Here is a 25100-nt window from a genome sequence, read left to right as displayed (position 1 = left end):
AGAGATTAGAATGTGACAGAAGTGATGAGGTGGAATTATGTCATAAAGACAGTGTAGGATCCTCTTTGCTATCTCTCGAATCATTTGCTCAGGGAAGAAGTCACCTGTCACATTAGGAGGACACTTAAGAGTTCTATGGAGAGAGGAGCCCGGGTGGCTTAGGTGGTTAAGCTTCTGACTCTTGATTTTGGCTCAGGTCATGATCTCAGGGTTCTGAGAGTGAGCCCCAAGTCAGGCTCTGTGCTGGGTGTAGAGCCTGCTCAAGATTCTCTCTCTCCCTCTCCCCCTCTGCGCTCCTGTCCCCTCACCCTCCCTCCCGCTCACATGCTCAGGCTCTCTCTCTTTAAAAAAAAAAAAAAAAAAAAAAAAGAGTTCTATGGAGAGCTCTATGTGGCAAGGAATTAAGACCTCCTGACAGCAAACCATCAAGAAAAGGAGGCATTCTTTCCACAATTAGCTGAGTGAGTTATCTTGGAAGTGAATCCTCCAGTCCCAGTCAAACCCATTAAGTCTAAAATAACTGTACCTCAAATTGAAGTCTTGACAGCAACTTCATGAGAGACCCAGACTCCCCAGTGGATGCCTGAAACTGTGATAGTACCAAACCCCATATATACTGTTTTCTTCCTATACATACATTCTTATGATAAAGTTTAATTTAGAAATTAAGCACAGCAAGAGATTAACAATAATAATTAATAATAAAACAGAACAATTATAACAATATACTATAATAAAAGTTTTGTGAATGTGGTCTCTCTCTCTCTCAGAATATCTTACTGTCCGGTACTCACCCTTCTTCTTCTTGTGAGGATGTGAGGTGATAAAATGCCTACACGATGAGATAAAATAAATGACATAGGCATTATGAAGAAGCATCAGGCTACTATTGGTCTTCTGACTACACTTCGGAAGGAGGATCATCTGCTTCTGGCCTGCAGTTTACTGTAGGAAACTGAAAAGCAAAGGAAACTGAAAACCTGGGAAAGAGAAACCATAGATTAGGAGACACTACTCTACTGTCTCCTGTCTGAGCCGCTTACAGTGGTCTACTCAGTAGAGGAGGCTTCCACCTTTGCCCCGTACAGAAGTCACTCTGGTCCTTCAAAAACATCATTAGGGTCACCTCATTCTTCTCCTCTTAAAAGATCTAAATCCTTGTCCATCCCCGACAAAATCCTGCCAAATTTGTCCCCTATCCTATTTCAGCTCTCAGTGAGCCCTTGCTGACTACCTACCTTGTTTTCAGGACTTTACACTTAATTCTGCCTTGAAAATTTTTCTTCCAGTTATTCACACAGGGCTCATTCCTTCACTTCATTTAAGTCTGTTTAAAGATCTCTTCCTCAAAGTGGACATCCTTGACCAACCAGTCTAAAAAACACTGCCTCTATCACTGACTTGATTTTATTAAATATATAATATGTATCATTATTTGACGTTATATGTTTCATTATTTGACATGATTTATTTATCTATTAGTCATCTCCTAACTAGAACACGAGTTCTAACAATGCAAGGACTTTGGCTTATTTATCATTCTAACTTCACTGCTTAGAACATTAACTGTACAGAGGGTAGGTTCTCCATAAACATACTTTGCTTAAAGGACCATATAGATGAATCATTTTAATTATTAATTAATGGATAATTACTTGATATTTAGTATCCTGACAATTTTTCCTGTTATGAGCGATTATGTCATGAACATATGCATAAGTAAATATATATACCCTATATTTGTTTCCTAAGATTTAGAAGTCAAAAGATTATCATTTTTACGGTTTTTTAGACATATTGCTAAACAGCCCTCCAAGAAAAAGTTGTTATATTTTATGCCACTCTAGAAATGAATGACAGCTACTTTCTTCTCACATTGCATGACAATGTACACTTTCCCTTCTAAACATTGTCATTTAAATAGGGGAAAGATAGTTATTAAGTTTTCCTTTCTTCAATTACTGGAGGGCAGACATTTTTTCATATAACTATTATCCACTTGCATTTCTTTTTTTACAACTTGCCTCTTCATCTTCTTTGCTTATATTTCTACTGATATACCCTTACTCATTGCTAAGAGCTTTTTTACAATAAAGTGACTCATTGTCTTTATCATGTTAAAATGTAATTTTATTCCAGTTTGTGATTTTTCTTCCAATTTTGATTACTATGTTTTCCCCTTTTTATTTGCATATAGAAATTTAAATTTTATATGGTCAAATTGATTAGTCTTTCCATACATGGTTTTTGACTTTTCTGTCATTTAGAAAGTTTGCCAATTGACTATTTGAAAAATAATCACCTATTATTTTCTCCCAATATTCAATCTTTTTAAAAATAAAGAAAAAATACAATTTATTGCAGCTGGAATTTATGTGGGGGTGAGCTGTGAGGAGGGGCTGTTATTGTTTCCTCCCCTCAACTGGCTACCCAGCTGTCCTTTTTACTAATTCATCTTTTCTTCATTGATATTGATATGAAATTGTGAGACGTTATTGTTTTTATATTAAAAGTGCACACACACAGGTCTTTTTCTTCTTTTAAGAAACAAGTTTTGGACCTGAGCCAAATGTATCTTTAATTCAATCATTTCTAAGGAACAGAGAAATATTTTGTGTTGCCATGCTCAGCAATTAATTTGATATTAGTTGCCCAGTAATTTAGTATTAGTACTTGAGTAATACTAGATACACTTACTAAGGGAGAGACTCAATACAATTGCCTAAGCCACATATCAACCCAATGAATGAAGTTATCACTTTAAAGAAAGGGTCGCGTCTGGAAGATTAAGAATAGTGCGTCAAGATTCTCTTCTGAAAGCCCTCAGAATCCTGGGCGTCCAGTGAAGAAGGGACACAGGAAGAATCCATGGAAGCCTCGATCAGATCTAGGGAGAGCTACTTTGCCCAAAGAGCCCATGGAGCTCATGAAAACAGGTAGTAGAGGACTCTGTTCAGAAGTCCGCTTTATTGTCCAACTAGGGTCTCAATCTTGGACAGTATCACTGCGCTTTAAAGACTCTAGGTGATTTAGATGCACCAGAAAGAAAAAAAAAAGAAAAACTATTTACAATTGTTTTGTAGCCTTAGAAAAGCAAAATGCTGAATTCCTAAACCCTGAGAGTTTATATTCGCGGGGGAGCGGAGGGGAAGAGGAAGTTTTCTCCACCGACGGTCTTGCTTTTGCTGTCCATAGGTACCTTTGCGTTCACTGGGCAGAACCAGCTCTCTCAATAGATCCTAGCTAAAACTCTAGGTGCGGGAGGCAAAGCTAGAGAGACGTTACCAACACCCCTCAACTCTGACGTCTAATAGCTCCCTTGCAGCGGGCGAGACACTAGACCAGTGAGGAAAAGAGAAGACCTAGATCTGAGGCCTTTGGGTGCAGCTGGACATTTCTGGCTGAGATAGTGAGTCAGCTCCACCGACGCGTTAGGTCCCTCGATAAAACGTCTTTATTCGACCTCCGCTTATCCAGGCTGTCCCTCCCACCCCGGTTCCCTTGGCATCTCTTTGGTACAATGTTCCATTAACCCTACAGTCCTTTTCCCACCTCCTCCAAACAGCGGCTTGGCCCTAGGTTACCGCCGCGTCTCCTTAGCAACCCTCTCTCGCCAGACCGCCGGAAAAGGCTACGATCACGTGCTCGTCGAACTTCCGGGTTTGCAACGTGACTTCCGGTTGTCAGATTTCCCCGGACGCGGCGGGGGCCTGGAAGAAGCCGTGTGGCCGTAGGTCGCGGTGGCCCCGGCGGTGGTGAGCTCCGGGTGGGCTCGCGTCATCCTACCCCGTCTGCGATGCATCCGCGGCGCCCGGACGGATTCGACGGCTTGGGCTATCGGGGCGGTGCCCGGGATGAGCAGGGTTTTGGCGGCGCTTTCCCTGCAAGGTCCTTCACCTCCGCGTCGGACCTGAGCCACTGGGTGACCACCCCCCCAGACATCCCCGGTAGCCGCAACCTGCACTGGGGCGAAAAGAGCCCGCCCTACGGCGTGCCCGGCCCCTCCACCCCGCTCGAGGGCCCCGCGGAGGAACCGTTTCCCGGCGGCGGCGGCGGCGGCGTGCCGGGGCAGAGCACCGGTGAGGGACTTGGGTGCGAGACAGGGGTGGGTGGGGTGGCGGAGCCGCGGCTCGCGGCCTGCAAACCGCGGAAGCCTCGCGGAGGGTCCCGCCTCCGGTGCCGCTGGACCTATCGCGCGCCACACCCTCTGCCCTCTTTCGTCCTCTGCCCCTGCAGCGGGCCCGCTCCCTCCCCTCTCCCTCTCCCAAACCTTTCCTCGGGATCACCTCCGGAAAAGACACCTGCCTTAGCGCTGGGCTGCGTGGTAGGAGTTTCGAAGGGTTTGGTGTATTACATCCCATGGCCTAAATCAAGAAAGAAGGAAAGTGGATTATTTACTGTTTATTGGGAAGAATTATGTGAACAATACCTAGTTCACTGACACCTTTATTGCCTTGAATTAATAATGGTAGCTTTGTGTTCCCCATTGGCAGGCTTGGGCTCAAACCTGGCTCTACCACTCTCAAAAGCTGAGACATTTTCTTAACCTCTGTGAGCCTTCCGTTTTCTCACCTTTAAGGTGGATAGAAGAATAATTTATAGAGTTTATTAAGTGTTAAATAAAACGAGGTGTAAGTAATGCTTAGTACAGTATGGAGCACATAGTAAGCTAAAAAATACATTTCCTTCCTTTTCTCCTAATTATAGGAATTGTGTCTGTTTTCTAGTTTCTCAAACTACCCCTCTATTTTCCCATCTCCTGCTTTCCTATTTCTTACCTAAAAACTCCACTAAGGAGTAAAAAACACAGACAATTTCAAGACTTTGGAATCAAGACATAATTATTCTCTGTAGGATGTCAGAAGACTTGTATTTTAATTGCAACACTGTGATCTAAATATTCTCAACTTTTTTATTCATAAAATGGAAATATCACTGCCTCTTCTCATTTTGAAATCATTAGAATGATAGACTAGACTGTTAAATACTAAGTATATTCTAGATATGTTCATTCTCATTTCTTTATTTTGACTTGGAAGTACAATAATTTTTATTTGATTTGAGCTAACTGGGAGGAATAGACTTTAAATATCACCTAAGAGCAAATGAGGATGTGGAGGAACATCTTACTTACACAGTGTCATACAGTTTGCTTTTTCACCCTCTCTAGTTTTCTTTCTGTAGGTCCCAAAAGAGTACTGGAAAGTTATAAAATAATTCAGATGCATAATATGGTTGGTACCACAGTTAACTTCTTAGTAAAGCTGATATTTTTATCTTTTTATAATTTATGCTTTAATGGTTAAAATGAGGAGGAACTCTTAATAAAACCGGGGGGGGGCTTGTTTTGCAGCAGTTAAGAGGCTGGCGATGGTAATTTTGCAAGGAGAATTGAAGACTGAGAGACTTAGACAGTTAACTTACACAGTTAATAAACCTTTCTAATGCTTTCCAGAAAATACCAGCAGCATATTTTCTGTTAATATTGGGATGATCAGTACACGCAAAAAGGGAAACGCTGAAAGGAGGAAAGTATCTTAATTGGCAAAAGAAGCTTCTATCTGGCTTGTACATTTTTCAAGGCAAGAGTTAACAAAATAGTTTCCCCAAAGACATGTTTACAAGGCCTTATTCTGACTGTAAGGAAATAGTGACAGCATTGCTTCATTTGAAAGAGCAGAGATGAGAGAGAGAAAAGTTATCCCTTGTGAATATTGTATTATAGTAGAAATTTAATGTCTGGTCCCCCGAGGTTGTGGTATTTCACCATCATGATTTTGAGATTTTTAGCCAAGGAGAAATTTTTTTGTTTGTTTTGACATATGCATAGGAATGTTTCCAGCTGTAAACTTTTCTAATAAGACAACAGAAATGCCATCAGCAGTAGCACATATGTACCCAATAGCCTCTCACAGGGATCTAACTAAGCAGTTATTCTCGAAATATTTAAAACTTGGGGGTGCCTGGGTGGCTCAGTCGTTAAGCATCTGCCTTCGCTCAGGTCATGATCCCAGGACCCTGGGATCAAGCCCCGCATCGGGCTCCCTGCTTGGCTGGAGGCCTGCTTCTCCCTCTCCCACTCCCCCTGCTTGTGTTCCCTCTCTTGCTGTCTCTCTCTCTGTCCAATAAATAAAATCTTTTAAAAAAATAAATAGATATTTAAAACTTGGCAAGAGAGAAGACGAGAGCCTCATTTAACCATTTTGATTACCCTAAGTACTCTTTCAATTTAATAATTTTGAGGTGTCTTACTTGCAACTGTTGGTTTAACATAGATGCTTTTCACCAATAACAACAAATGACTAATTTTACAAGATAGGAGGTGAAGTTGTTGGTATAATACCAGTCAGAGCCTTCTATCGAAAAAAATTTAAATTGTTTGTAGTTAGAAGTTGAAAAATGGTAATCCTTAGATTCTACCTGCAGACATGTTTGATTTTGCCCGCACAGTGTTGTAATGCTTTTTAAAATAGCTGCCAGTATTTTAAAATTGGAAGATATTATGTAAAAATGACAATATCTCTTGAGAAAAATAACAGTTTAGAAACCCTCGTCCCACAGTCCCACATGTCAACAGTGAATTGGAGCTGAGAGCAGGTCTGCCTTACAACTTCCCACAACTTCCCTGGCCCATATGAGAATTTGACTTTGGGACCTAGAATTTAAATAAATATCATGTTAATAAAAGAAAAAAATATTTTACAGTAAACCTAAATATTGGTTATAAGTAATCTTATTTCTTCTGTTTTAGAGCAGTTGAATAGATTTGCTGGATTTGGTATTGGCCTTGCAAGGTAATGTTTTTTTCTAAAGATTTTTAATTTAAGTTTTTATTTAAAGTGTTTTATCAGTGTGTTTTAATGTAAAATGTTAAATGATTAGTATTGCTTCCTTTAGATTGAGTCTTTGGAGCAGTAGATTAAATGTTGAATACTATTTTGCAGAAAAAGTTATTTAAAATCTATAACTTGATTTTTTTCAAGTAAGGACAGAGAATAGTCATTCAATTTTATAATGACAAAATAATTTTGTAAGTTATATTTAAACAACTTTCATGTGTCTATCCAAAAAATCTGATCTAATCTCCCCCTCCAAGAGAAAATAATTTTGCATTGAACCTTTCCCTAAACATTCTAATTATAATATGATATTTAGCAACATAGAGTCTGGGTTTTGCTTACAATCAGCATTTAATGAACACTATTTTTTTTTATTTTAAATGATCATTTCGTGGAAGAAGAACCTCCAATCTTGATTATGTGATCTCTAGTGGATGTTATTTCAAATACATCAGAATTGCACAAAGGGTTACATTGCATTGCCAGGATAACTCATTATTTTAAAATTTTAATTAAAAAAAATCTTATTTGCATAATTAAACCTGAAAGTGTTAATGTAAGTAGGAACAAAATTGTGTTTTAAGATTTTCCTTCTGCTAGAGTAATTTCTCTTTAGCCTCACTGTTTATACTTCAAGCTGTTGTTCATTTGATATATTATTTATATGTGTGTGTGTGTGTGTGCGCGCTACATGCACTCACGCTCGTGCATCTGTCGCTGTTAGTCTGTAAGCCCACAGTTGTAATTATTTTGTAGGGAATGCTTTCAGAAGAAATATTTGATACCTAAAATAGTAGTCAGTTAATATTTATTAAAATCCCTGTAACTTAAATGTACATCAAAACTAAAATTTATAGAAGGTGGTTCATGAAGGAACTGATGATAGGAACTTTGTTCATAGGACATCTTCTGAAAGAAATGGAAAGGAGATTTAAGTTGTCTAGGAAAAGAGTTTCCCGTATCAGGCATATGCAGATGTAGTTTCATCTTTAGACTATATGTATTACTATTTTATGTTATTTCCCTTGCTTACCAGTTTGCAGATCTGGCTTTAATTCTTTTCATATTGAATTTTGTTATTGGTAGAATGATTTGCAAACATGTCCAGACAATTTTTTGGTTTTTTACTATTAGAATGGGAAACATAAAATAGTGCATGATTCTTCAAGCAAGAATAATTTCAGATACATATATGTTGTAATTTAAGTTTTGGCTATTATATGTTTATGCATGTATATATATACACACCAAAAAAATTATATATAAAGTTAGTTCATATATTATTATATATATATATAAATTATTCTTTTATAGTCTCTTTACAGAAAATGTACTGGCACATCCTTGCATTGTTCTACGCCGCCAATGTCAGGTAAATGAACTTTTCTGTGACCTTCTAAACAATAATCCTGACTCGGATTTAAAATACAGAACTCAGATAAATGGCTGAAACTGTGTAACCATTATTGCATGTGAAATGTACCAGAATCTGCAATATATAAGTCTCAAACTTTTGGTCTTGAAAACTCTTTAAGTGGTAAAAATTGGTTTTGAAAGAAGGTCTAAACTTATACACATAATGTATTAAAAATTGAGTATTTTATATCTTTTCAGATAATTGGCAGATTTTCTTCTTTGTTACTATACCAAAACTTAATAAGTAGTAATACATTAAAGGTTATTTGCAATGAGAAATCTCAAAACATGTGACTTAACTTCTTATACTCTGTTACATTAAAATCTTTTGATCTATACTGTATGTCAAATGGATTTTTTTATCCATGTATGATTCTGTAACATCATGTGTTGATTATTTGAAGAATACTGGGACACCTAGGTAGCTCAGTCAGTTAGGTGTCTGCCTTGGGCTCAGGTCATGATGTCCCCTGGAATCAAGTCCCACACTGGGCTCCTTGCTCAGCAGGGAGCCTGCTTTTCGCTCTGCCTGCCACTCGCCTTGCTTGTGCTAGCTCTCTCTCTCTCTCTGACAAATAAATAAATCTTAAAAAAAAAAAAAAGAAATATATTGATTTACTGAGTTCTGTAGATCTTCTAAATGTTAAGACATTTGATTATACAATATTTTAAAAAATTGTCATTAAATCACTACCAATCCCACCAGAAAAGTGTTTCAGTATTGATAAGTTCTTCATGGTAGATGCAGTTTTTTCAGAATTCTAATTTTTGTTTGTAAAGTCAGATTTATCATTGGCATCACATAGTGCCAGTTTTTTTTTCCCTTTAATCAATAGGCTCACTTTGTTCATTTTTTTTTTTTTTTAAGATTTAGTTATTTATTTTAGAGAGTGAAAGAGAGTGGGGGGAGGGGCGGAGGGAGTGGAAAGAGAGAGACTTTCAAGCGGACTCCCTGCTGAGTGCAGAGTCCAATGTGGGGCTCAATCCCAGGACCCATGAGATGACCTGAGCTAAAATCTAGAGTCGAACGCTTAACCAACTGAGCCACCCAGACTTTCTCAAGTGTTAATAACTATAGTCTGGCAGTCAGTTTTTGCAGAAGAAATGGTGTTCCATGAAAAAAGTGGCTAGTTCAGCTTGCAACTCAATCAGACAAGTGCTTTTCCTCACAACAGCTATCTTCCATTGTGCAACACACAGAATATTAATTAGAAAGATGTATACTTAAGAATCAAGATTTTATAAAATTAATGTATTTTACTGTTTCACCAAGGACATTCTTCAGTGAAAGTAGCTTTTTCCTCCTTCCAAGTGAGTAGGATAAAGAATATCATATGTACAAAAATACAGTTTGCTGCCAACTGTCTTGATTCATGCTAAGGAGTTAGCAACTTTAGCCACCATTGTTTTATGCTATTATTGAAAATGTCAACACAATAAAAAAGACAAATGATGCCTTAGTATCATTAAGAAAATAATTTTAAACTTGTAGATCCCCTGAAAGGCCCTGGGTTAATTTGACAACACTGGTAAAAACTCCCATAATCTAACTTAATCTTCTTTGAAAATAGAGTTAGAAAAGATATAAATAATTACAAATTAAGCTGTTCATGCTTAGCACCAAAAAAAAAAATAGTCATTAAGAGCAAGGACAGTGTATATACCCTAGAACAGTGGATTTCAGACATATATTTTACAATGTGACAGTATCACATTGTGATCCAGTGTATCTATCTATATGAGTTACTTAAATGTTTTATGAAATAATGGCATTAGAATGTGTGATGCATTCTGATACTTTCTTTTTTGTTATTTTACTTAATAAGGGTTGGTTCTCACCCCCTTTACTGATTTCATAATTTACCAATTGTTTATAGCTCACAATGTGAAAAATGCTTGGTATTGAGAGACATGAATCTCCTATTCCCGGAGTTCTTCAATGGTTCCTGTTTGTTCAATGGCATGAATGTTTTGCTACACCAAATGTAATTCTAGTGTTCATGGAAACATAAATATCAAACAGCATGGCCTTCTTTATTATATATTCTGCATTACTGTGTATATTGTGCATTGGTTTTCTGTGTTGTATATACATACAACCATATATCCCGTACTTTTAATAAGTTATTTAAATGTATTTTTAATAGTAGTAAATTTGTTTATGAGTAATTTCTGATGACTTTAGAATTGAACTTTTGTTTATGCTGTGACTCCTTTGTATATCTTTCAATGGCCTTGTTATTTCTTGATAAAACGATAACAAAAAATAATTACAACATAATATCTTTTATAGGTTAATTATCATGCTCGGCATTACCATCTCACTCCATTTACAGTCATCAATATTATGTACAGCTTCAACAAAACTCAGGTGAGAATTAGTCTGTAGGTTCTGTTAAAATTATTTATAGCATAAGTACCATTTGGTCTTAGTAGTAATTAAAGCAAGAGCAATTCCTTTTAATTTAGTTAATAAAAATATTTTAACGCTTGTTCTAAAACTAATGTAACATGGTAATGACATTTTTTGATGTCACTGAATAATCAATGTATTCACATCTTTGCCAGAATTAATTAAATATCAGGGATATTTAATCAATATTAGAGATTTAGTTAAAGTAGGCCACTCGACAAATAATAAAATGATAGGAATTAATGTAGTTGTAGTTCTGTACTAAAATGTCTTACAATAATGCCTTATTGGAAAATATCAGTAAATTTAATATCAAATTTTATTAAGACCTTTTCTGTGTTTCTTATTTAGGCATTAATAGCAATAACAATAAATTTTGTTCATTTTAGGGACCAAGGGCCCTTTGGAAAGGAATGGGAAGTACATTTATTGTCCAGGGAGTCACACTTGGAGCAGAGGGAATAATAAGTGAATTCACACCTTTACCAAGGTACCTTCTTGGCATCTTTTCAATATTAGCTTTGTATTAAATTTTAACAAAATATGATAGTTTCTAAAAATACCGTGACTTTGAAAACTTGCCTGACGTAGCTAAGAGAAGAAACAGAGACTAAAATTAGTTATATTTTATTGAATTAGTGTGTGATAAAGAAAATGCTTCCTGGCCTAGTATCTATTGAGATAGGTCTTTCAGCTCCTACTGCTATGTTTCAGCAACTGTCTACTAAGGAACAAATATGAGTTGGGTGAAGGAGGCACATGTAAGCAAATTATAGTAGTGCATCAAGATTAGTGCTATAGTTAAACAAACCCCTTTCAGTGCCCAGAGGACACTTTGCATGAAGTTATTGGCAAAGGTTTCAAAAAAGAACTGAAATTTGAGCTATATCTTGAATTATGAGTAGGAATTGACTTGGCAGAGAAGGAGAGCATTCCAAGTAGAAGTGACAGCATGCCCAATTTTATGGCGATTGGAAGGTCTGGGTACTAAATGTCTTGTGCTTGGAATATTGGGCATTTATGGAGTGGAATAATAGAAAAAGAGGCTGAGATGCTAGACTGAAGCATGGTCATGCGTCTGTAAGGGACTTGGGTTTATTCTCTATGGAGTTGGGAATCTAAGGTGTTTGTTTCAATATATAGGTTCTTTGATCAAGGATTTACTCAAGTGGCAGTGTAAAATAAAAAATTAGACAGTTCTAGCCAGAGACTTGTGGAGAACTGTTATAATAATCTAGGCCAGATTGAAAGGGATCCGAAGTGTGGGATAGAACAGAAAGGGATAGACATTTCTGAAATCTAACAAATAATTGGTGATAGATTGGGGATCAGGGGATGGGAGAGAATTTTCATCAGTGATAGATTTCTAGACTGGAGAGTACAAGAAGAAGAATAAGTTGGAGTGGGAAAGAAGATAAGGAATTTAACTTTCAATAGATAAAATTTGAGTTTCCTGCAGGACATCTAGGAGGACATGTCTAATATGTGGTTGGCACCATGGATTGGGGGGTCTTAGAAAAAATTTGAAGCTGGAGACATAGCCTTGAATGTTCCGGCATAAAAGTAGCAGTTGAAGCATTAGGATGGATGAATTTCCCTCAGGAGAAAGTGTACACTAAACGACAGAAAGTGGACCAAGGACAGTATCCTTGGTGATGTGTGAAGGCACATGTGTATGCCATGTGTGTATGTGGATGTGTATGAGGTAGGAGAGGTAGTTGAGGGCAGTTGTCAGAGATACAAAACCCATCAAACATAGTAGTAACCTAGGATAATAGTATCCTAGAAGCCAAGAGAAGAGAATTAGAATTGTAGATACATTTGGAGGGAGAGGGAAGAGAAATTGAGGAAACTTACTTCTGGGTCTGTTTTCTCTCTGAAATAGAATATAATGTCATTAGGTGAAAGAAGGATGAGCATTGGGGTCAAAGTAGAAAAGCATGAGAAGAATGATATACATTTGAGACAGTCACAGCTATGCATAACAGGAAGGGAACCTTACAAGGAGTATATATGAAAGGAACATTAATAGATAATAGTGGAAATCATAAATTTGTTTAGGTACTATTTGGCAGGACTCTGACTTTCTGTATCAATGCTATATTTCAGAGATAGCATCAAAGACTTTGAATGGTTTGTTAATCCAAAGTTGGTCCCCGGCAGAGTGAATTTTTTGGATTGACTAGGAAGTGAGGTAGTTGAAGGTACAGCCACCAGTGTCTCAATCTTGGGATTCAGTCCTTACAGGGAATGAAATGAAGGAAGGAAAGACTGAAGTCAGGCTTTTTGCCAATGCGATTGCTCTCAAAGGACCTCATAGTCAGAGTTCTTTAACACAGCCTTACTAAATGTTAAAATCAAAACATTTGGCCAGCTAAAAGTTTCCCCTCTCATACTTAAAAAATCTGAATTTCTGCCCTTGGCTAACTTCATTCACCCTATGGCTTTTTATTTCATAGGATAAGATCAGAGGTTAGTACTTGTCGTCAAATGTTTGTAAAATTCTCCCACAAACACAAAATTTTATAAAAATTTAATAAAATTCAGGAATTTCTATATAATGAAGTGTAAAGAATTCTGTAAATTTGCAGTCAGATTACTATTGGTCCTGGCTGTACCACTTTTTACTTCTGGGATTTCAGACGGGTCATGCTATTTTTTTAACACAGAGATGAAGTAGTAGTAGTAACTTTAAAGTAGTACTTTAAAGTAGTAACTTTAACTTAAGATTGAAGGGAAAGACAAAGAGGAATGGGAAGGCACAAAATTTCATTAAATTTTATTACCTTCCTTACTCTATGGACCTATAGATATGTCAATTGTATGGGTATATATTTTCTCTTGGTCATTTTGGGTCTTATTAAAGAAGGCACAAAAGGCTATCTTTGTTGTATTCTACTTGTATAATTTTTCAGATAAATCCCACTCATTAATTCACTTCCTGAGTACCTACTATGTGCTAGATCCTGTGCTGGAAATCATGTATACAATGAGGAGAAGAAGCAAAAGGTACCTGTGACCATGAAACTTAGAAGCCAGTATAAGGGACATACATTAAGTAAAATAATCCCATTAATGAATAAATAATTACAAATTGAAGGAAAAGAAAAGATTCTGTGAGATTATTAAAGGGTTAGGAACAGTGTCCCTAATAAAATAATATTTAAGCTGACATCTGGTGATTAGGCTCAGACCAGTTTGTGTGAAGACAGTGTTGCAAGGGTAACTTGGGACTTGGAGAATTCAGGTAACTGAGAGAAGGCTCATATGGCTGAATCTCAGAGAGCAAGAGGGAGAGCATGTGACAGAATGCTGAAGAGATAGGTGAGAGCCAGGTTGATGCATGGCCTTGTAGGCCACTTTGAAGATACTGAACAGGGGATGACGTGATCAGATTCATGTTTTTTAAAGAGTCATTGTAAATGGAGATGAGAAGATTGCAGGAGGACCAAAGTGTCTAAGAGGACACATGTTCATACGCTATAATAGTCATCTAGGCGACAAGTAATGGTAGCTAGGACCAGGGTGGCATCTCTTGAGATGGATCTAAGTGGACTCTTTTGAAATGTATTTAGGTAAAACTGATGGTATTTAGTGATGGACTAGGGATGGTGGATGATTGAGGAGGAGCTGTTGTGGAGGCTCAGACCAGGTTGTGTGAAGACAAACTGGATTTTGGCTTATGTAACTAGATGTCAAATAAAGCCATTCTCTGAAGTACAGTGTAAACTTTTTTAAAAAATCTGTTTTTGGGCAGGGTTGACCTTTTTTGGGGAAAAGCAAAGTCATAGCAGGCAAGGCAGCAAAGCAGTAACCCAAAGTGATTCACAAAAGTTACCACCTGAGGAGAATGAGCTTGGGGGTCTCCTAGACTGAGGTTCCTTAATTCCACAGCAATCACTAGGTAGAACAGGTGAGACAGTATGGATTCACCAATATTTAGATTTTTATATTCATTTTGATCACATCTGAGAGAAAAAGAGCAAGTCTGTAGTGCCCATGAAGTCACCAAGCTTAGAGTTTTACAGTATTACTACTTAAAAAAAAAAAAAAAAGTATATAACCCAAGATCATCATCTGTGATCTCTTTCTTTATCTAGTGCCCAGGTCCCTCCCCAGTCCTTCCCCAAGTCTTCTCCCAGGTAGAGTGAGTGAGACTATGTATACCCTTTACTTTCATATGTCATTTCTCATATTAACATAAGGAGAACCTGTAGTCAAGGCTACCTGTCTATTTCAGTCTCTCACAAAACCCATTTGGTTGACCTTCAACTTCATTTGATGCACCTCACATTTGTAGTTGTACCAATATAAACATCTTACGGTTTCTCCTCATGTTGTCTTGTTTTTCCTAACTGCTCTTCTGAATTCACTGACTTTGAACATATTCTATTTTAAACACAATGAAATCTTTCTCCAGTTCAGTAGATTTCCTTTCTGATTAATAGTTACTAAGTAGGGACCACTAAAAGAGTCTGAGAGTAGGAAAGAAAGATCATTTGCTTGATTTTGGACAAGTTCATTTTTAGATGAGCTTTGCCATGTCCAGGTAGAGTTGTCACAAGACAGATGATATACATGGTTGACATACAGAGAAATCTAAACTGAAGCTAATGGATTTGGGAGGTTTTGAAAGCATCATCTTGGATAATACTGCATCAGGAAGGAACATAACATAAAGTAAGAAGAGGGCCTGAGCCTTTAGGAAACCTAGAATAGGTGGCTGGGTTAAGAAAATCCTCCTACAAAGGAGTCAAAAGTAGAGACTAGAGGGGAGGGGGACAATCCAGAAGAGTATGGGATAGTGGAATACAAGGGCAGAGAAGCTGAGGGCGTGATGGCTGTTGAAGGGGAAATAAGGTATATCCAGCTCCCAGTGCTCATCACAAGTGCCTTCCTTAATACCCAGCACCCACTGAACCCATCCCTCTGCCCACCTTCCCTCCAGTAACCCTCAGACTTAAAAATGTCCATTGGATATAGACATAGAGGTCATGGGGACCTTGGCAAGAGTTGTTTTTTAGAAAATTGGGGTAGAAGCCAATTTGGAGTGGGTTCAGAGGTGAATGAGCAGTTAGGACATGGAAATAGCAAGTTTAGAAAGTTGGCTCTGCAGAGGAAAGCTGAAGAGAAGTAGCTGGAAGATGGGTTTGGTTGAGGGAATATTTTTTTAGGAGGGCAGCTATCTGAACATGTGAAAATGGGAGATAATGATAAGTAAAGACTGTTTAAAAATAGAGTTACTTAAAAATTCTATTGCTTTTTTGTGTATTGATTATGCATGGGAGCATGTATATCAATCTGTCAAATAGAGAACTATTTTAAGAAAAAGCAGGTCATTTCTCTTAAATTTGTTGTTCTTTTTCAAGGACAGGTTTTGCTTGTGAAAATAGTTAAATATATTTACCCGTCTTTTAGTATTTGATAAATATGAAGAGGTTTGATCACAAGTAGATTTTTATACTACTCTCTTCCCTAAAGCATTTCTGTGTGCTAATTGAAATTTCTAGAGCTGTGGCAGTAAGTTTTACCCACAGATAGAGATACAAGGAAGAGAGTCTCATTTTTTTTTAAACGATTCTAAATTTCATTTTCCCACTTTGAATAATCTTACTGCTACTAAGAATTGGCAGTAGTAATTAGTATTGTATTCAAAGGCAAAGTTACCCAGTCCTTACAGAAATACTGATCACAGACCATTTGTCTCTAATGTTAATGATGATTTCATCCTTAAAATCACTGTCATAATGCCCTGTGATAATACTCTCTGGGGCCTTGATAAGAGTAACAGCAGTACCCAGATGATTTGCAAATCATGTAGCATATATTGTTTTAGAATCAGAAAGTCACTGTCAAAAAGATGGGAAGCCTAATCTTTTTTATACTTTTCATCCAAATCATTGGTGGTCATTTCAGCTATATTTTTCTGTGGTTGTTCAGGCCTAAAATAGTAGTCTTAGTATTAATTTAATCAGAATGTGACCCCGAAGGCTCTCTAAGGTCTTAATTGATTACAGGTGGTTGCTCTGTTGTCTGAAAGTTTCTCTGCAGATCTTTCATTCTCTTAGAAAGTCCGCATACCACCCATGTTGTAATTGTACTGAGTTTGTTTTTAGAGGACTTATTAGTGAGTATTTTTTGTACCTTTTTAGTAGAAAATAAATTTATTCCTTGCTTCCTTAGGTTTGTCATATTCTCTCATTTCAAATTGAAGATGCTTCCTCAGCTTCCTGCCGGGGCCGTGGTGCACTTCACATTTCCCTCTCGCTGCTCTTTGGCCTCTCTCTCCCTTCTCCGTCTTCTCCCGCCCCTTCCACCCCTCTCTCTGCCTTCTCAGTTTATTCTGCCTCCTCATTTACTTTCCCTTTTGCTCTCTCTCCATTCTCTTTTCTCCTTTCTGACTTCTCTCTTGGTACAACTTTCTCCTCTTGTGTTTCTGCAGCTTACCTCTCTTCTTTTTCTCCTCTCTTTTCTGGTTTCCGAGGGTGACCTCAGCAGCAGGAAGCACAGGGTGCAAGACCTTGGTCTCAGCCCTGGCGCTTTGCCTGTCACCTGAACATGTCCCTGTGGGTCTTCTGACCTTCCTTCTCTCCTAAGTAAAGCAGATTGGGCCATCCCTGCTCCGCTTACCTCACAGGATGCCGTCCGGTGTCAAATGGGATGAGAGGCAGTGCAGACAGGGGACACAGACTTCCAAGTCCCAGACACCAGGGTTGAGGACGCAGTTCCGCCACTAACTAGTTGTATGGCTTTGGGTACATTATGAACCCCTCTCTCAGCCTATTTCCTCATCTGTGAAATGGCGATAACAAAGTCATTGTTAGGGTTAGAAATAACTCCTGCAAAGCACTTTGCACCATGCCTGGCCTTGTAAGTGCTCAGAAAGATACCAGAATATAATAAAGGTTACACAGTTAACGTCATCATAATGAGGGAAGGCACTTTGGAAATTTGGTGCTACGCAAATGTCATGTGTCATTCATTCTGCATTACAGTTACTGAATTTTGTTTTGTTTTTAAATTCTTATCCTTTTTTATGCTTTTTCTTCCTTTATCCTATTCCTTGTTTCCCTTTCCCCTCCCCAACTATTCTTTCTTCCTCAACCCCTCATTTTTATATCTTCTTCTTGAAGTTTTCATGTTCCTCCTTTAAGTTTTAAGTTTTCCATAATTAGTGGTAGCTCTTCCTCTTCTGTCAGCCCCTTCTTTCAGCACACAGAAAAGCACTCAGTACGTTTTTTCTTTTTAAACCACCATAATTGTTTGAAGTGTGTCCCAGAAAAGAAAGTGTTCACCATTAGAATATATTTCTCCTATAGATTTTTTTTCTTAATTACAGTCGACTGATTACCTTTTTGAAAGTCGGGCTAATTCAAGATGTTGTAAATAACATGGCTTCTATTTTATCGAAATTTATTTTTTTAGGGAGATTTCACGTAAGTGGAATCCTAAACAAATAGGAGAACACCTTCTACTAAAATCGTAAGTATCAAAAGTGGCACTTACATTGAAAATTTGCATTAATTTTTATAGTGTTAGGACTGAAAAAAAATCTTAATACAGCAAAAAAAAAATTAGGCCAATAAAATATTTGTGGGACTAGAACTTCAAAAGACGGTTAACATAGAGTTTAGAAATAAAATCCTGAAATATATATGACCTTTAAAATAAATCTTTCTAATTTGAAAGGCTGAAATCACAACCTAATTTTCCTCTGTGTTCTTAGGAAGTTAGCAGAGGTCTTCAACTTGTTTAACCCGAATGCCAGAAAAATCATTTTATTATTAAGCAGAGACAAAACCTTATTTGTATAATGATGAGCAAACTCAAACCTTAGTGTTATTAAAATGTAGTCCTAAGGACACTTCGTGATTTTACGACACTGACCATTTTTGTAGATTAGAGTTTTACTCTTCACTTTTTAATTTTCTTTGAAGATTGTGAATTGGAAATCCCCCAGCTTGCTGGCTCCCTCTGTGGGACATTCCAGCACATTATTACTTAGTGATGTTCCATTCACCTTGAAAACTACTTCTTGCCAGGACCTGGCCCATAGGGTTAGGTAAGTCCCACCTTGATGTTATTTTAAATAACTATATTTTGCAGGCTTGCAAAGTTGTAATATTACTCTGGCTAAATAGTGGTGATAGGAAACAACTTTGCAAAGCTGTACAATATTGTTTTTTAATAATAAAAGGGGACTTCACTCATCATTGAAGATTGGTTTAGCTCTGCTGGGTGGGAAATCTGGGAATGGATAATGATAATCGATAGGATAATAGTAGAGCAGTATACTTATTCAAATGTCACTAAAAAAGGCAAACAGTGGAATGGATCCCTCATCCTAACTTTTAAATATCAGATTTATAGGCTATTATTAGCTATATGCAGGTAGACAACAAGGTTACATTAGCTATGTGCAGGTTGGACAGTGAATCATAACCAAGCCTACATTTTACTGGTTTAAAAATCCATTTTCTCTGCAGCCTTTCTCTGTGTTATTATTAATACTTAAATTTTATCACAAACTGTTGAATAAGGCATCTTACAATACAGGTCTTCAGAGTATCAGGCTATAGATATTAATAGTTGAAAACCTTAAATATATTCAGGCTTGAATATAAATTATGCTGATATATTAAAGTAGATATTCAAACTTTAGTGTAAGCATGTTGTTTCAGTATACTGATAAAACTGTTTAATTTCTACAGCCTCACTTACATGGTGGCAATGCCTTTTTATTCAGCAAGTCTAATTGAAACAGTACAGGTGAGCTACTTTTTATTGTCATTTTTTAGTTAAAAATATTTTTCTAAATATTCAGTATATTGATTTATATCAGATTCTGATTGTATACCAGAAAAATTTAAGACAGTATCCTTTTTTAAAATTTGTATCTCACAGATACCACAGATATCCCAAAGATTGTATACTAGGCACATTGCTGGTTGTGTATCTTTCCTTTGCAAACTTACTTCACACTTCTAGTTTTAATTTTTTTTATCCCTTCCATAGCCAGCTGTATTCTTCATTCAGCTATCTCAGAACCCAGCCAAGGACTTATCCTGAATACAAAGAATCTGTTTGGGTTTTTTTTTTTCCCCCCCAACTTTTTAAGCTGTTACATACAACTCAAATGCTTATGGCTTGTTGCCAGACAGTAAATTACTAATTACCTAAGCATAAAATAATGCTGGATAATCATCCCAGTAGTGAGCAAGTAGTCCCATAGGTAGTCTACGAAACAGCATTCTTTTTAAATATGCCTTGGGGCGCCTGGGTGGCTCAGTCAGTTAAGCGGCTGCCTTCAGCTCAGATCATGATTCCAGGCTCCTGGGATCAAGCCCCACATACACCGGGCTCCCTGCTCAGCAGGGAGACTGCTTCTCCCTCTGCCTCTGACCCTCCTCCCTGCTTGTGCTCTCTCTCTCTCTGTTTCAAATAAATAAATAGATAATTTTTAATAAATGATTTTAAATATGGCTTTTAAGGAATATTTGGTGCCATGGTGTGTTAAGTACTACGAAGCTAAAGCAATCTCGTTAGCATCTTAGTGTTCTACCATTTCTAACCACATGGTGGCGCTTTAAGTACAGAGTATTAATGTACTTCTTGCCATACCATTCCTACACTTAAAACTGTAAGATGAAGATAGTTTTAACTTCACATATACTCAAATCCAATTAATTGCACACCACCTATCTCCTGCCTCCAACACCAGATCCTCTAGCTTATTTCTTTTCTTCAGTACGTATGTGTTTCCTCTGTAAGACCTTAGGGGATTAGCCTTTGCTTTTCTAATTACTCTTTTCCACTTAGTTGCTTTTCTGGCCTTATTGCTGATTATTTATTTATTTATTTATTTATTTATAATTAACTTGAGTTAACTGAAGTTAATGTTTTGCTCTGCCAGTATCCTTTCCTCTCCCCTTGCATTTGGCATTGTGTCAAATGATACAACCTTTGTATAAGGCTGCAGTTTATGGAGTTACCACTCTGTGAGATATTCTCATTTGACAGATAAGGGGAAAAATAGCAGGAAGGTAGTTATTTAAAGAAAAAATAAGCAGTGTCATATAATGCAGAGAACAAGTTTTAGCTTTAGACAGACCCTTATCAAAATTACATTTCTCTACTTAAGTTTGATCGTGTGAGTAAACAAATGTCTTAACCTTTTAAATCTTAATTTTCTCATCCATAAGATGGGAATAGCATTTTAATAACAGTTATAAAAATTAGATGAGTTATTTATGTAAATTGCCCAGCTCACTATCAGTTAGTTTGGTTTTTTTACCCAATATCCAGCCCCTGTTTTTCCTTGCTCCAGATTCCACCTGCTGTCTCCTTTTGACCCTTTTGTCTATTTTCTAGAAGTCTTTCTATTACTTCTTAGAGTTTTTCTCTTTTGAGCATCTTCTTCTTTTAATAACCTCTTTGCCATCTCTTCCGCTGTCCTCCAAGGTGTAATCCTTGGCCCGCTCTGCTTTTTATCCTATATTAACCATCCTGAAGAACTCATTTACTCTTGTGAATCATTATAACTCTCATCTCTATGTGAATTAAATCATCTTCCCCTCAAACTCAACTCATAGAACAGTCTCATCTTATTACCCTGAAAATTAGCTTCCCTTTGAGCTGCTTCTCCTTTTCTGTTAGTGCTACTATTGATATCTGCCCCCAAAGACTCAAAAGTTTAGTTCTGATTTTTAGGAAAGTCTTGATTTTTATGTTTCTTTCATCCTTCATAACCAGTCAGTCATATGCCTTCTCAGTTGTAAATGCAGCAAGTATCTGAGATTTGTCTGTTTCTCCCCACTGATAGGCCATTCTCCTTTCTTTAGCACACGCTCAGCTTACTACGTTACCTTCTTTCTTCCTACTTCGTTCATGTTCAGTGGTTTTTTCCCCCTCTGGGAACTCAGATTTCCAAGAACACTTTTTCCCTTGAAAAATACACATTTATTTATAGATCTCCTGTAGGACGACTCCTGAAGCTCTTAAAAATGAGCTTACTGATGATCTGTTGTCTTCATTAAAAATCCATGATCTAGTTCCTGCATTTTAAAGTCACTCTCTACACTCACGCCATTGCTCTCGAGTTGCAATGTTTATATCCTTTTGCTGATCAAGAATCTGTGTTGACTCATAGTCCCTAATGTCAGTTGTAAAAAAAGGCAGGTATATTGTAGATGATAATGACTAACATTGAGTGAGTGTCTCTGGAAGCCAGGCCTGTTTTCATGTAATACTTGCAGCAACCCTGTGCATAAAAGGTAGGTGGGACTAATCCCATTTTTATAGAATGGTAAACTGACTCTTAGGAGAAGTAACTTGCCCAAGGTCACATAACCAGTAAGTAATTGGTGGAGGCAGGGTTTAAACCTGTGCTTAAGAACTCTCAGCACTGTACAACCTCTTTAGGTGTCCAGTAGCTGTTGCTTTTCAGAATGAGTTCTAAGGAGCTTCTTGAGGGTAGGGGAACCGGGTGTGTCCTGTCCACATCTTCCCCCATTTCCCTTCCCAGTAAGAATAGCTCCTAGCTTCACTGCTGTCTGTTAGGAAATTTCATTTAAAAAAAAGAATCTAAAAAAAAAATAAATAAAAAAAATTAAAAAAAGAATCTAGGGGCACTCAGGTCATGATCCTGGAGTCCCAGGATCGAGTTCCGCTTCCGGCTCCCTGCTCAGCAGGGAGTCTGCTTCTTCTCTGACCCTCCCCCCATCTCGTGCTCTCTCTCTCAAATAAATAAAATCTTAAAAAAAAAAAAAAAGGAATCTAATGCCTAGATAACATTTGAAGTGTGCAAGCCATTGATACTTTCTCTCAGTAGAACTAAATTAGGATTTAAAAGGGACCTAAAAAGAGTGCTTTCTTTGGGCACGGTAAGCAAGTGTTAACTTTTACCTGTTTCATCATTTTTATTTCAGAGTGAGATCATCCGTGATAACACTGGAATTTTGGAATGTGTAAAAGAAGGAATTGGAAGAGTGATTGGCCTCGGAGTGCCTCATAGCAAACGACTGCTCCCACTTCTTTCCTTGATCTTCCCTACGGTGCTGCACGGGGTTCTTCATTACATCATCAGCTCAGTCATTCAGAAGTTTGTCCTCCTAATTCTAAAGAGAAAGACTTACAGTAGCCGTCTAGCTGAGAGCACTAGTCCGGTGCAGAGTATGTTGGATGCTTATTTTCCAGAACTTATTGCTAACTTTGCTGCCAGTCTTTGCTCTGATGTTATACTTTACCCATTGGAAACAGTTCTGCACCGCCTTCACATTCAAGGAACACGCACAATCATTGACAATACAGACCTTGGCTATGAAGTGCTTCCCATTAACACACAGTACGAGGGAATGAGAGACTGTATCAATACCATAAGGCAGGAGGAAGGAGTGCTCGGTTTTTATAAGGGGTTTGGTGCTGTTATAATACAGTACACACTGCATGCAGCTGTTCTACAGATTACTAGAATTATTTACTCCACCCTTCTTCAGAATAGTGTTTGAGGTTGAAGTTCCTGGTTAGTCTAAAAGACATAATCTGGATACTTTGTTATGAAATTATGAGGGATAAAAGTGAAATACTGGGGGGAAAATGGATTAGAAAGCAAAACTGGTAGAAAAAGCCCATGCTCATTATATTGACTCTTCATTTTTTAAAAGGCATAGGTACATATTTTGGATGAAAAGGGTTCCAAACTTGAAACCTCCATGAAAGAAACACTCACGCATTGAATTCTAGCTAGTGTAGCACTCATGCTAAACTAAAAATGACCCTGGGCAGAAGGAAAAAATTGTCAGCAAACATAAAACAGAATTTCACAGAGCTGAATTTATTCCATCTGACTAATATTTATTAGAAGTTTATTTCACCTTCTAGATTGATACTGCTATATCATCCTTCATATAGTATATATAGTATCAGTATAGTTTAAGTAAATCAGCTATGTCATCAGTGATAAAGATGAGAAGGACTAGATTTGGCCATGTGTAAGCAGGACTTGAAGAGTTTTAAATTGCATTGTCCCTGTATAACTTTTTAATGGCTGTATATTTATTATATAAAGCCATTTATGTACACACATGAAACTCAAAATTTCCTTCATCTCTACAAATTTTCCACTCTGAGATCAGCTTATTCCATAAGATGAAGTCATGTACTTTCTGCTTGAATATCAGAACAAAACATTAAAAGACAAGGTACCCAAAGGATTTAAGGTAAACAGCATATTTGTCCATATCCAAACCCAGCATTTCAATGCCAGCAACTGAAAATTTGTCATATGTTTATAAAGCTTGATTTGCTTACCTGGATACGTGAATCATCAGGCTGTTTTTAGAGCCAGCCACTCCTTATATAGAATAGAAAATAATCATGACAACTATTACTATTTCCACATTTACAGATTGTGTCCTGAAAGGAATGTGACTTGCCTTATATTTCTGAACGACTTGTCTTAGAGGAGACACAAATTGAAATTCACGTGAAAATATGTGCCTCTCGCTTTCCATATAGTCGTCATTAAATAATGGCTTCAGTTTTTATTTTCTTCTAGTTTTTGTTTATAGTTTCATTCTCCAAACTAGATATACATAAAGGGAAAAACAAGTTTATCCTTATCACCTTTTATTTAAACTTGTTTGAATGAATAATGAAGAAAAAAATAAAAACCGTAAAGGAAGTTTGTCCTTGCTTTTTATGGATGAGGAAAAGAAGTAAATCTCAAAAATAATAAGCAAAAACATGGTTGTCAGTTTGTTTAAAAAAAAAAAAAATTCTGGGGCGCCTGGGTGGCTCAGTTGGTTAAGCGACTGCCTTCAGCTCAGGTCATGATCCTGGAGTCCCGGGATCGAGTCCCGCATCGGGCTACCTGCTCGGCGGGGAGCCTGCTTCTCCCTCTCCCGCTCCCCCCTCCTGTGCTCTTTGTCTCTCTCACTCTCTCTCAAATAAATAAATAAAATCTTTAAAAAAAAAAAAAAATTCTGCCTGTTCCTAAGTTGAAGTTGGTGGGTGAGGTTCTTTGTGTAATAAACTAATAAGTATTTGACTGCTCCATCATTAAACTTACTAGAATTTCATTTCCTCACAGGAGTGATCACAGTTTTGTTACAAACCATTTAGCACACTGAAGTGCAGTGATCTTGCACCAGTGCTGTCCATCCTAAAACTGAGATTTACCTGCTAAATGTCAGCGGAACAGTCACTTTTTGTGATTAATAGTTTTAGAACCAAAAGATGGTATCTAAAAGGTGTCAAACCATACGTAAATAGCAACTCTGTCTATGATCTCGGGTGGTATGTGTGTGGTTTTTAAAAATCACTAAAATACACGTTTTCCATTTTTAAATTCCACAAAGAGGGGAAAATAAAATTAAACACCACTGGTCACATGTATTTTCTGGTTAATCTTTTAGATCATGGTTTACTTTGCC

General features: G+C 37.3%; 2 protein-coding genes across 2 annotated transcripts in view; one reads left to right on the top strand and one right to left on the bottom strand.

Moving 5' to 3' along the window:
* TMEM232 (transmembrane protein 232) overlaps window positions 1-3781 on the bottom strand; it is a 244369-nt gene extending 240588 nt beyond the window's left edge. Inside the window, exon 1 of the mRNA XM_035012307.1 lies at window positions 3655-3781. Coding sequence (XP_034868198.1) covers window positions 3655-3781 — 127 coding nt within the window. The remainder of the gene's footprint in view (window positions 1-3654) is intronic.
* On the top strand, window positions 3670-24349 carry SLC25A46 (solute carrier family 25 member 46). Its single transcript, XM_035015694.1, has 8 exons — window positions 3670-4079; window positions 6752-6794; window positions 8154-8211; window positions 10549-10626; window positions 11058-11158; window positions 18094-18150; window positions 19380-19437; window positions 22596-24349. Exons 1-8 carry the CDS (start codon window positions 3797-3799, stop codon window positions 23172-23174), a joined length of 1257 nt encoding a protein of 418 aa, XP_034871585.1. The 5' UTR covers window positions 3670-3796; the 3' UTR covers window positions 23175-24349.
* The last annotated feature ends 751 nt before the right edge of the window (window positions 24350-25100 follow it).

Source organism: Mirounga leonina, unplaced genomic scaffold, assembly GCF_011800145.1.
Source record: "Mirounga leonina isolate KUSES-001 unplaced genomic scaffold, KU_Mleo_1.0 Mir_104, whole genome shotgun sequence".
In the NCBI taxonomy this organism is placed as follows: Eukaryota; Metazoa; Chordata; class Mammalia; order Carnivora; family Phocidae; genus Mirounga; species Mirounga leonina.
The sequence above is the reverse complement of the archived record's forward strand: the minus strand, read 5'-3'. Positions and strand labels throughout refer to the sequence as shown.

Coding starts and splice junctions, on each gene's coding strand:
- SLC25A46 (XM_035015694.1), top strand. CDS start 3,797: ATGCATCCGCGGCGCCCGGACGGATTCGACGGCTTGGGCTATCGGGGC. Junction 4,080..6,751: donor CGTGCCGGGGCAGAGCACCG/GTGAGGGACTTG, acceptor CTTCTGTTTTAG/AGCAGTTGAATAGATTTGCT. Junction 18,151..19,379: donor GAACACCTTCTACTAAAATC/GTAAGTATCAAA, acceptor TAATTTCTACAG/CCTCACTTACATGGTGGCAA.